A 12,823-nucleotide genomic window follows, 5' to 3' on the forward strand; every position below is an offset into this window, starting at 1 on the left:
TGTTTTTTAAAGATTGAGTTAATTCTCTGACAGGAAGAGTTAAAAAGAGAGAAGGGGAGGGAGGGAGGAGGGAGAGAGTCAGAGAGAGAGGGGGAGAGAAAGAGAGAGGGGGGAGAGGGAGAGGGACAGGGAGAGAGGGGGAGATTTGTCATCCCCTGGGTCACCGGCTGCAATGACAGAGGCTAGGCCAGGTCAAAGCCAGGAGCCAGGAGCCCCCTCAGGGTCTCGCACGTGGGTGCAGGGGCCCAGGCCTTTCCAGGGGCACTACCAGGGAGCTGGACTGGAAGTTGGGTGATGCTGGTGCTGCGGGGCGCTGGCCCCTTACGGCTGAGCGTTCAAAGTTCTTTACTCATTCCAGACACAAGTCCTTGGTTGAATACTTTTTGTATCCTAAACACTTAGATTTTGTCCTACGCCCTCTTCTAAGGTGTTAGAATTCTACATTTGGGAGCAGGCGTGTGGCAGAGCAGCTAAGCTGACGTTCGGGACACCCCCACCCCACGTCAGAGCGCCTGGTTCAAGCCCCAGCTCCCGAGTCTGCTTCCTGCTAACGCACCCAGGAAGGCAATGGAGTTGGCGCAAGGACTTGGGTCCCTGACAGCCACAGGGGAGACCCGGCTGGAGGTCTGAGGTCCCGGCTTCGGTCTACCCCAGCCCTGGCTGGTGCAGATGCTTGGGAAGTGAACCAGCGGATGAAAGAGCTCCTTCTTTTTTGAATAAAATGAAAATAAATAATTTAAAATTTAAATAAATAAAATTTCAAATGTGGATATGCATTTGGAGTAAACCTTTTTGTAGGACAGAGGGCATGCCGAGGATCTTCTCGCTGCATATTAACGTCCACTGGCTCAGTCACACTGCTGAAAGCCCAGCCTCTCACAGGAGGGTCACAGCGCCCTGGACCAAGCCCCTGCCGGGGACGCCCACCTCTGAGCGTCACTTCAGCCTCAGCTCCGCTGCCGCCGGCCGAGTCCCATGGCTGCATCCCGGACGCGGTGGGTGCTGACTCAGGGCCTGGGCCCCGCCACCCCCACGGTTCTGGGCTCCCGGCTTCAGCCTGGCTCAGCTCTGGCTTTTGCGGGCATTTAGTGTGTGCACCAGCAGACGGAAGAGCTCTTTCTCTTCTAAGTAGATGAAAAGAAACAAACATTTAAATACAGTCTGTCCTCTCTCCAGGGGACGCTGCTGCGCCTTTGTCAAAGATGAAGTGGGCAGATCTGTTTCTGGCCGTTTGGTGCCAGGGATTGGTCTGTCCGTCCCTTTGCCAACCCCACAGCTGATTTCCGCAACTTCGAGTGAAGCTTCACAGTGAGTGGCCTGATTCCTCCAACTTTATTCTTTTTCAAAATTGTTTTAGCTGCTCTAGGTCTTTTGTCTTTCACGTAAAATTGAAATCAGGGGCAGGTATCCGGCCCAGCAGCTCGACGCCGGCTGACACGAGCACCCACACCTGCACTCCTGGTTCGAGCCCTCGCGTCGCTGCAGATTCCCGCTCCCTGGGAGGCTGAAGCAGTTAGGTTCCTGCCACTCACAGGGGAGACTTGGGTGGAGTTTCAGCTCCCAGCCACTGTGGGCTCCCGGGGAGTGAACCAGCAGACGGGAGCATGCTTTCTCTGAAATAAATAAATGAACTACCTTGTCGGCAAGCACAAAACCACACTGCTGAGAACCTCACTGGGATTTGAGCTGGACCTGTGGCTCTGTTCTGGGTGAGCTGGCGTCTGCTGCAATCAGTCTCCCAGCCTGTGGGGCCCGGCACCGACGGCTGCACCAGCACTTCACAGCTTCCAACCTAAGGGCTGCGCGCATCGTTAGGTTCACACCATGAACAGTGCTTGCAGCGCCTGTGAATGGTGTTGTCTTTTGAGTTTCCAGTACACACTGGTATAGGACTGGTGTTTGCTTGCTCCCTGCGAGCTTACAAAGCTCACTGATTTAGACCCAGGGTTTCCCACACAGACAACCCAGCAGTGACGCTGACACAGCCGCTCCGTGCCTACTGTGATGTGCCCTCTTCCTGCTTCCTCCCTCACTGCACTGTCCAAGCTGAGCAGAAGTGAGGGTGGACAACCTGCCCCGGCCCCCGTCTCTGGGGAAGCACCCGGTCTTTCTCCATAAGGTACAGGTGAGCTGTCGCTCACTTCTCTCTGCCGGTGGTTTTTAATCCTAACAGGGCACTGCGTCTGGCCGAGTTCTTCGGCATCAATTCCTGTGACCCCCTGGTGGGTCTTATCGTCTGATCTTTTTAAAATAAAAAAAAAGATTTTTTTATTGAAAGTCAGAGTTACAGAGCGAGGAGAGGCAGAGAGAGAGAGAGAGAGAGAGAGAGAGAGAGAGAGGTCTTCCATTCACTGGTTCACTCCCCAATTGGCCACAAAGGCCAGAGCTGCGCTGATCTGAAGCCAGGAGCCAGGAGCTTCTTCCAGGTCTCCCACATGGGTGCAGGGGCCCAAGGACTTGGGCCATCGTCCACTGCTTTCCCAGGCCACAGCAGAGAGCTGGATCAGAAGTGGAGCAGCTAGGTCTTGAACCGGAGCCCATATGGGATGCTGGCACTGCAGGCCAGGACGTTAACAGGCTGCGCCACAGCGCCAGCTCCGTCTGATCTCTGAATAATTAGCAAGTCTTGCATTCTTGGGATAAACGTCACCGGGTCACCGTGGATCACTCTTTGCATATATTCCTGGGTTTGCTTTGTTAATGTATTGACGGTTTTTATGTCTAAGCTCCTGAGGGATAGTGGTCTGAAGCTTGTGTCGCCTGGTTCTCGTATCAGAGTGATGCTCCACCCACTGAGTGGGAAGCACCCCCTCTGCTGTTCCTGGACGAGGCCGTGGACACACGCTGTCCTTCTCGTCCTAGTACGTTTGGTAGGATTCTCCCATAAATCAATCTGGGCCGATAGAGTTCTCTCTGCAAGGTTACCCAAAATGGAGATTTATAACCAGTATTAATATTTTATTTTTCATTTATGCTGCACTAATTTTTAAGATTTATTTATTTATTTGAAAGGCAGAGAGAGAGAGAAAGAGAGAGAGGTCTTTCATCCGGTGGTTCACTTCCCAAATGTCCGCAAAGGCTGGAGCTGTCGATCTGAAGCCAGGAGCTTCCTCCAGGTCTCTCATGAGGCTGTAGGGGCCCAAGGACTTGGGCCATCCTCCACTGCTTTCCCAGGCCACAGCAGAGAGCTGGAGCAGCCGGGACTCAAACCGGTGCCCACACGGGATGCCAGTGCTGCAGGTGGCGGCTTCACCTGCTCCATCGCAGTGTAGGATATTAGAAATAACACCTTAACCCAGGAAATTCCTCCCAAGCAGTGAGCACGTCGGCTGGCAGCTCACTGTGCTGCCAGCCCTGGTCCCCGCTGCCTGCCTCCTCAGGAGAGCCGCGCCTGTGTCCAGCGCTACCTGTAAATGGCCTGCTTGTCCGCGTCCATCGGGGCCGGAGCCTCCGCAGCAGGGGGACGCACTCCTTCCGCGTCAGGTTCAGAGCAGGCCGGGTCTTGCTCTGTTTTTAACTCTGTGACTACTTGCATCTGTAAGAGAAGGACACTTGTGTTACCCCACACAGTGTGTGCCACTCTGTATTCCGTCCCCGGAGAGGAAACACGAGCCGCCACTCTGTATTCCCTTCCCGGAGAGAGGAAACACCAGCCGCCACTCTGTGTTCCCTTCCCGGAGAGGAAACACCAGCCGCCACTCTGTATTCCCTTCCCGGAGAGAGGAAACACCAGCCGCCACTCTGTGTTCCCTTCCCGGAGAGAGGAAACACCAGCCGCCACTCTGTATTCCCTTCCCGGAGAGGAAACACCAGCCGCCACTCTGTATTCCCTTCCCGGAGAGAGGAAACACCAGCCGCCACTCTGTGTTCCCTTCCCAGAGAGGAAACACCAGCCGCCACTCTGTATTCCCTTCCCGGAGAGAGGAAACACCAGCCGCCACTCTGTATTCCCTTCCCGGAGAGAGGAAACACCAGCCGCCACTCTGTATTCCCTTCCCGGAGAGGAAACACGAGCCGCCACTCTGTATTCCCTTCCCGGAGAGAGGAAACACCAGCCGCCACTCTGTATTCCCTTCCCGGAGAGAGGAAACACCAGCCGCCACTCTGTGTTCCCTTCCCGGAGAGGAAACACCAGCCGCCACTCTGTATTCCCTTCCCGGAGAGAGGAAACACCAGCCGCCACTCTGTGTTCCCTTCCCGGAGAGAGGAAACACCAGCCGCCACTCTGTATTCCCTTCCCGGAGAGAGGAAACACCAGCCGCCACTCTGTATTCCCTTCCCGGAGAGGAAACACGAGCCGCCACTCTGTATTCCCTTCCCGGAGAGAGGAAACACCAGCCGCCACTCTGTATTCCCTTCCCGGAGAGAGGAAACACCAGCCGCCACTCTGTGTTCCCTTCCCGGAGAGGAAACACCAGCCGCCACTCTGTATTCCCTTCCCGGAGAGAGGAAACACCAGCCGCCACTCTGTATTCCCTTCCCGGAGAGAGGAAACACCAGCCGCCACTCTGTGTTCCCTTCCCGGAGAGAGGAAACACCAGCCGCCACTCTGTATTCCCTTCCCGGAGAGGAAACACGAGCCGCCACTCTGTATTCCCTTCCCGGAGAGAGGAAACACCAGCCGCCACTCTGTATTCCCTTCCCGGAGAGAGGAAACACCAGCCGCCACTCTGTGTTCCCTTCCCGGAGAGGAAACACCAGCCGCCACTCTGTATTCCCTTCCCGGAGAGAGGAAACACCAGCCGCCACTCTGTATTCCCTTCCCGGAGAGAGGAAACACCAGCCGCCACTCTGTGTTCCCTTCCCGGAGAGAGGAAACACCAGCCGCCACTCTGTATTCCCTTCCCGGAGAGGAAACACGAGCCGCCACTCTGTATTCCCTTCCCGGAGAGAGGAAACACCAGCCGCCACTCTGTATTCCCTTCCCGGAGAGAGGAAACACCAGCCGCCACTCTGTATTCCCTTCCCGGAGAGAGGAAACACCAGCCGCCACTCTGTATTCCCTTCCCGGAGAGAGGAAACACCAGCCGCCACTCTGTGTTCCCTTCCCGGAGAGAGGAAACACCAGCCGCCACTCTGTGTTCCGTCCCCGGAGAGGAAACACCAGCCGCCACTCTGTATTCCCTTCCCGGAGAGAGGAAACACGAGCCGCCACTCTGTATTCTGTCCCCAGAGAGGAAACACCAGCCGCCACTCTGTATTCTGTCCCCAGAGAGGAAACACCAGCCGCCACTCTGTATTCCCTTCCCGGAGAGAGGAAACACCAGCCGCCACTCTGTATTCCCTTCCCGGAGAGAGGAAACACCAGCCGCCACTCTGTGTTCCCTTCCCGGAGAGAGGAAACACCAGCCGCCACTCTGTGTTCCGTCCCCGGAGAGGAAACACCAGCCGCCACTCTGTATTCCCTTCCCGGAGAGAGGAAACACCAGCCGCCACTCTGTATTCTGTCCCCAGAGAGGAAACACCAGCCGCCACTCTGTATTCCGTCCCCAGAGAGGAAACACCAGCCGCCACTCTGTATTCCGTCCCCGGAGAGGCACAGCCAGCGACACCACGTGAACAGCAGCCCAGCAGGACTCCTCCGCTTTTAACACGGTTACTATCCGTGAGGGGCTTCTGGTTAAACCCCTCGGGTACACGACATGAAGAGGACGTGTAAGTTCAGTCTCTCTTCTCTCCTTGCACTTGATGATGGCACAGGAAGACAGAACAAACTGCAGCCCAGCTCTTCTCATCCTGTGACAAACAACCCAGACCCGACCGGCTGCACCGCCAGGACAGGACTCCCCGCGCACACTGACGCCGGACCCTCAGGGACACCAGGCGAAACACGTTCAGAGACCAGCTGTGTTTACTTAGAGCCTGGAAGATGTTATCACTTAAACCCCTTCCCACAAGCCATGTGCTTGTCCTTTACGTAAAAGGCATTTAAATCCTTAAACACAGAATTCAGTTTACCAAAAAATAAAACGGACAGACAGACAGAAAAGCTGCGTAGCTCCTAACCCCCGTGAGCGGAGGGGACTGGCGGAGCTGGCCGGGCTGTGTCCTGCGGGGAGGCAGCGGGGCCTGGGGGAGTCGGCTCCACGGGCGCCCCCCCAGCCCCCTGCTCTCCTCTCTCCCTTTAGAGGGTGCGTTACACTGGGGACGTTGCTTTTCCTTCCCCTAAAAACAGCAACTAAAGGCCAGACACAGACTTTCTGGAGGGCCATCTGGTTACAGAACCGTCCTCACAGACTTATTTCCCCATCTCCTGATGGCTGAGCCGCCCCAGTGCGGAGGGAGGGCTGCGGTAGCAGATTTTACAGCACAGCCCTCAGCATGTTTCAAGGCTGCCCGAGGCATCAGCGACTTAAAAAGCAAGGGGTGTGGCCCCGGGCACAGCGGCCTGCACCGCCCCCGGGCTGGGAGGCTGGCCACGAGGGCCGAGGGCAGCAGGGTCAGAGCAGAGACCCGAAGGGCAGGAGGGGGCAGAGCACAGGGAACGGCTGGGGCCAGCGACTCAGCAGGCAAGGAGGACACACACGGGGCCAGGCCATGCAGGGCCGGGGCGGCTGGGACTTCGGGAGAGCTCAGGCAGGGGGAAGGATTTGCATTTTGAATGGAAAACATCATCTGGCAAGGCCATAGGCCGAGAAAGTCCACACCACAGAATTCCCTCCCTCCACTCCTGCAAGAGAAACAAAAACAACAGCCCCACAAGGAACCTACAAAATACCTATCAAAACTCCAGCACAGGAACCGAACAAGAATGGTACAAAACCGGCCACTAAGAGGAGAGAGGCACGGCCCCCCACCCCTGACCGCCCACCCTCCCCAGAGCCACTCCTGCCTCATTGCCGTCTTGAGACAGTGGATGGGAGGGGCACATTGCACCTGCACCCCAACTCCAGCAGAACCCTGCTCAGAGGAGAGCAGCAAATGGCAGGGCCCGATCTCTGGGCAGAGGAGCCAGCCCCAGCAGGACACGTGGCAAGACCTCAGGCGCCCCGAGAAAGACTGCAAAGGCTGCCAGTGCCCCGCTGCCCCCTCCATGCACACAGCTCCTTCAGGTCACATGACACAAAGCACACAACCAAACACCACAGCTTCACGGGAGACGCGGCCCTGCACCGCCGGACACGGGAGACGCGGCCCTGCGCCGCCGGACACGGGAGACGCGGCCCTGCGCCACCGGGCAAGGGACACGCGGCCCTGCGCCACCGGGCAAGGGAAACACGGCCCTGTGCCACCGGAGGACAAGGGAAATACGGCCCTGCACCGCCGGACACGGGAGACGCGGCCCTGCACCGCCGGACACGGGAGACGCGGCCCTGCGCCACCGGGCAAGGGACACGCGGCCCTGCGCCACCGGAGGACAAGGGAAATACGGCCCTGCACCGCCGGACACGGGAGACGCGGCCCTGCACCACCGGGCACAGGAGACGCGGCCCTGCGCCGCCGGACACGGGAGACGCGGCCCTGCACTGCCGGACACGGGAGACACGGCCCTGCGCTGCCGGACACGGGAGACACGGCCCTGCGCTGCCGGACACGGGAGACGCGGCCCTGCGCCACCGGGCAAGGGAAACACGGCCCTGCGCCACCGGAGGACAAGGGAAATACGGCCCTGCACTGCCGGACAAGGGAGACGCGGCCCTGCGCTGCCGGACACGGGAGACGCGGCCCTGTGCTGCCGGACACGGGAGACGCGGCCCTGCGCTGCCGGACACGGGAGACGCGGCCCTGCGCCACCGGGCAAGGGAAACACGGCCCTGTGCCACCGGAGGACAAGGGAAATACGGCCCTGCACTGCCGGACAAGGGAGACGCGGCCCTGCGCTGCCGGACACGGGAGACACGGCCCTGCACCGCTGGAGCACACCATGGAGTCGTGGCGTTGCCATGGCACAGCTCAGAGCGCCAGGGTGCACACGGACGCCCTGTGAGAAGTCCCCCTCCCGCCTAGGACCTGGGAGCTGAAGCCATTTTTCAGTAAGCAGGTCGCCGAGCAGGACACTGAGAACAGTGACTGGTCAACAGGGGCTCTGTGTACCAGAACTGCCCACGTCCTTCAGAGCATCAGTACTAACCACATCCCCGGACAAAAGGTCAACCCCCAGGAACTGTCATCTGGCTTTGGGGTCCTTACTGGCAACCTCGAAAGCGTTCCTGGTTCCGTCTCTGAACACCAGCATACAGGCAACGCACACGCGTTTGGATCGAACGGTAAAGGTGCACCAGCCCCGTGGCTCAGAGGCCAGCACACTGGGCAGGCTCACCTGCTGCCCATCCTGATAGCTGTCTATGCTCAGGGTCTGCGTGGCCATCATGGTTCTCAGCTTTCCCTGGGGTCCTCAGATCATCTTGAGCCGAAAGCGGAGGGTGCCTGGGAAGACAAAAGCGAAGAGCAGCCGTCAGCGCCCGCCGCCCTCACCTCCCAGCATCACTCAGGGTCCCAGCCTTACTTTAAAATGTTTGCCTACTGAATGGCAGAGACAGAGATCTTCTACCCACTGGTCCATGTCCCAGATGCCTGCCACGGCCAGGGCTGGGCCGGGTCGGTCAGGAGCCAGTAGTTCAGTCCAGCTCTCCCACGGGAGCAAGGATGCAGCTCCTTGAGCCACCGCCTGCTGCTTCCCAGGGCGCACACCAGCAAGGAGCTGGAACTGAAACAGACCAGGACAACGCCCACCGCCACATCGTGTTTTCGTAAATCCCAGGTTTTTTTGGTTTGTTTTTTTGACAGGCAGAGTGGATAGTGAGAGAGACAGACAGAGAGAAAGGTCTTCCTTTGCCATTGGTTCACCCTCCAATGGCTGCTGCGGCCGGCGCATCGCGCTGATCCAAAGCCAGGAGCCAGGTGCTTCTCCTGGTCTCCCATGGGGTGCAGGGCCCAAGCACTTGGGTCATCCTCCACTGCCCTCCCGGGCCACAGCAGAGAGCTGGACTGGAAGAGGGGCAATCAGGACAGAATCCAGCGCCCCAACCGGGACCAGAACCCGGTGTGCCGGCGCCGCAAGGCAGAAGATTAGCCTGTTGAGCCACGGCGCCGGCCAAAATCCCAGTTTTGCACCGAGAGAAGAAGGCATCGTCAACACGGCGTGAGTGTTCAGTGGTCCCCTGATGGTCAGGGGCACTTCCAGTCACATCCACTGTCCCCCAGACACCCAGCAGACGCCCCCACATGGACACTGTTCTGGGCCTGGAGCAGAGAAGGTGAAGAGAGAGAATCCACCCGGCAAACAGCAGGTGGCGCCACACAGAGACCAGCGGAGGGGCAGGGGGAGTGGCAGGGGCGGCTGCCCACATGTGGCTGGGCAGGGCTCCCTGGGACGATGCCACCTGAGTTGACAAACTGAGGTGAGGGGAGGGGACAGCGAAGGCAGGGCCAGAAAGATCCATGGGGGCGCTGAGACGGCACTCCCGCACACGCGTGCGATCGAGCACCTACCTGCACAGGGCCCGTCTGCTTACACCACCACAGAACCTCAGAATCTCACCGACCGGCTGCCACGGCAGGCCGGGGCCCACCGCAGGCACCTGCCACGCCATGGGGACACGCACGGAGCTGGCGCAGGCCAGCGGCGCTGTGGGGGGCTGAGGGTCACGTGGAGGTCAATGGCTCCATACCAGCAGGACCAGCAAAGGTCACCAGGAAGGACACCTTTGGGGACGGAGCTACTTGGAGCTGCACGAGTCAGTCCAGCCCAGGTCACACATGGGGATGGAGTTAGCCGCGAGACAGCTAAAGGAGGGCGTCCAGGCCACCTCCTGAGTGGCACTGGGACACACGTGCACACGCGCGGCCCCCAGGGTGCTCCTTCACAGCCGAGGGGCTGTGTGATCGGCCAAGGCTACGGAGTCGGCCGGGGCGTGCCAGGGCCACCAGCGGGGACCAGCGCCCTCACCGGCCTAACGTGAGGTCACTCCTGCCTCCAACACACCCCTGTTCTGTCCCAGCACTGGTGCACACTGGCACACGGCTGCACCGGATGACACGGGTGCAGGCAAATGCCAGGTGTGACGGGCTCAAGGCAACCTGACAGGGCAGGGAAAGCACCAGGGAGTGAGCCCCAGCAGCACCTGGCGGCAGGAGGCAGGTGTGGCCGACCGGGGGAGGGGCAGGCAGCTGCTGACGCCAGTCCAGTCCCGACGCACAGCCAGTGACGACTCTGGCGGCCACGGGAAGACGTGAGCGGAGTGACTCAGACCGTGTGAGCCAGGGGCCTGCAGCTGGATGGAGTGGGGGCACGGGGTGCAGGTGGGCCCGGGGCCTGCGGCGAGGGGCAGGCTGGGTCTGAGCTTCCTACCTGAGCACCCGGAGGAGCGTAGCCGCAGGTCCCGAGACGCAGCAGGCTGGCGAGGCCGGCTTCTGCAGCCTGGGAGGAAGCAACGCAGCGCTTAGGGCTGGGACGTTCAGGCATCCACCTGGCCCAGGACAGACCTGGCCGCGCTCTCGTAGACAGGGGGGGTGTATCTCAGACCTCACCCCGTGCCCGGGCATGGGAGCGTCCACAGCGGGGGCAGGTGAAGGACCCCAGCTGAGACAGCTGTGCTTAGAAAGGAGGGGAGGAGGAGCTCTGAGGCGCAGAGGGCAACGCCCGTGAAGACGGGGCAGAGACCAGAGAGAGGCCACAGTCACAGGCGGCCAGGGATGCTGGACACCAACCTGGAGGCAGCAGAAAGGAGCCCCCCCCCCGCCCCCCGGAGCACACAGAGGTCATGTGGCTTGGGCTCAAACCACGAGACAGTCACTGTCGTTTATCTTTCCAAGTTTGTGGTCATCCCTGGGCAGCACTGGCAAAAAAGGCCAGAACACAAGGCCATGAGACCGGGAGGCCACCAGGAGCTCATGGGATGGCCCAGGATGGCACAGCAGGCAGCGCCCCCGAAGCCACGTGCGGGAAGGGGACCTGGGAGCGGGAGAGCCAGCCACGTCGAGGACAGGCTCGTGCCACGGAGGAGGAGGGCCAGGCGTGCTGGTGAGAAGGGGGCCTGCAGGAGTGGGGGAGGAGCGACCCCGCTGCCAGGGGCAGGCCCACCACACAGCGCCCTCCTGGGAGCAGCGGGGCGGTGCTCAGAGGAAGGCAGGAGACTCCATGGGCGCCCGGCGCGACGGAGTACGTGCACGGAAGACAACGCTGCTCCCGTCACCTGTGGGATCACAGGTCAAGGTGGCCTCGACTGCCCTCGGGGCCGCACCTGCGGACTCTCAATGTCCTAACAGTCATGCCCGGCCCTCCCCCAAACCCTGTCCTCTCCAGGCCCACTCCTCCGTGCCCTCCCCCCGCACAGGGACCCCATGGCCGGGTCACAGTGGAGACGTCCGCCTGGCCAGAGGAGCCCCTGTTCTCCAGGCCTCCTGTGCAGGGGAGGGAGCAGCCCCTCGGTGCCCGGTGCCAACAACGCCAACTCACAGAGAAGCAGCCCAAGTCAGGTCTCGCCTGGGAGACACAGGGGCCAGCACAGAACCTGGGAGTGGGTGCCACTCTGCGGAAGTCAGACCACTCATGACAGAAAAGAACAATCACTTGTAAACCCGTCATTGCAGCTCGACGGGCCGGCTCTGCGGCGTGGCAGCAGCTGCTGCCTGCGTCGCTGGCATCACATCTGGGTACTGATTTGAGTCCCTGCTGCTCCACCTCTGACCCAGCTAATGCGTCCCTGCTACCGTGCCTGGGAAGCAGAGGAAGATGGCCCAAGTGCTTGGGCCCCTGCACCCACAGGGGAGACCCAGAAGCTCCTGGCTCCTGGCTTCGGACCAGCCCAGTTCTGGCCACCGTGGCCATTTGGGGAGTGAACCAGTGGATGGAAGGCCTCTCTCTCTCCCTCTGTAAATTCTGTGTTTCAAATAGATAAATAAATACATATTCTAAAAAACAGTTCAACTGAAGAAAGAGACCCTGCCTCCCTGCGTGGGTGAGCCCCCTGCCCGGCCATGCTGAGGCAGAGGCAGCGCCGGGCCCGTCTCCTGGGACGTGGTGCAGTGACCAGTGCTACAGGGGATGGCTCCACAGTAGTCCCGCCACACAGCCAACACCAGGGCCGGACAGCGTCGACATCTATTCATTTACTGGTTTCAAAAACACTGACCCCTGCCGGCTCGGCCGCCCGCACCCGAGCACACCCCACCCCATCACAACAGCTCTAAACAAAGCAGGCCTGTTGTCTTTAACAACGGTCAGGATAAGTTCATATTTGGCAACATAAACACACGAGTGCACACATCCAAGAAGGCTCTAGATCACGGTAAAGCTTCCTACGTGTGGGCAGGATGACGGCACTGGAACACTGCCATTTGGCAACTGGCACAGTCGTCGCCATTCCGGGCAGAGTCATCAGCGGACGTCCACACCAGCTGACGCCAGCATGAGGACCAAGAGGAAATGCAGACAACCTCCAAATGCCTGACTCCAAAGCACAAGCCGGTGCCTTTACCACAGAAGACCCGGCGGAGGACACCTTCCTGGATGACCACCACCCCCAGGGTCGGCGTCCCCGCGTGGTGCTCAAGGGCTGCATGGCTCAGCCCCTGCGGCACGCAGGAGCCCCAGTCCTCAGAACGTGCGCACACCAGCAGGGCACCTGCAGGGCAGCTGGCCAGGGCCCTCCGAGCGCCAAGGCCCGCAAGGCTGCTGGACCCCTGCACGCACGCGCGGTGTGTGTGCTCCTTGAGTCCAGGGACCCCCGGAAGTGCCTTCCTTTGCTATCAAGCTCACGAGTGAGACCGATGGCAAATTCTGAGCGGGATCGGTGCGGACGGTGGCACGGACTCCAGGCTCCCTTCCCGACTCTGAGGACCGCACGGTGGTGACTGGAAGAGCAGCACACGCAGGCCTGCA

At 60.3% G+C, this 12,823-nt stretch overlaps 1 protein-coding gene across 5 annotated transcripts in view; it reads right to left on the reverse strand.

The window, feature by feature from the left end:
• Window positions 1–12,823, reverse strand: part of PKNOX1 (PBX/knotted 1 homeobox 1) — a 138,546-nt gene that overhangs the window by 91,943 nt on the left and 33,780 nt on the right. For 2 of the 5 annotated variants that reach the window (XM_062204715.1, XM_062204699.1), the window contains exons 2-4: window positions 10,292–10,360; window positions 8,261–8,367; window positions 3,408–3,535 (exon numbers count right to left, since the gene is read on the reverse strand). In XM_062204715.1, coding sequence (XP_062060699.1) covers window positions 3,408–3,535; window positions 8,261–8,311 — 179 coding nt within the window. In that variant the 5' untranslated portion in view covers window positions 8,312–8,367; window positions 10,292–10,360. Of the gene's footprint in view, window positions 1–3,407; window positions 3,536–8,260; window positions 8,368–10,291; window positions 10,361–12,823 lie in introns of those variants that run through there. The other 3 variants (XM_062204706.1, XM_062204722.1, XM_062204729.1) reach the window with 3 other exon arrangements.

Source organism: Lepus europaeus, chromosome 2 (assembly GCF_033115175.1).
Source record: "Lepus europaeus isolate LE1 chromosome 2, mLepTim1.pri, whole genome shotgun sequence".
Taxonomy (NCBI): Eukaryota; Metazoa; Chordata; class Mammalia; order Lagomorpha; family Leporidae; genus Lepus; species Lepus europaeus.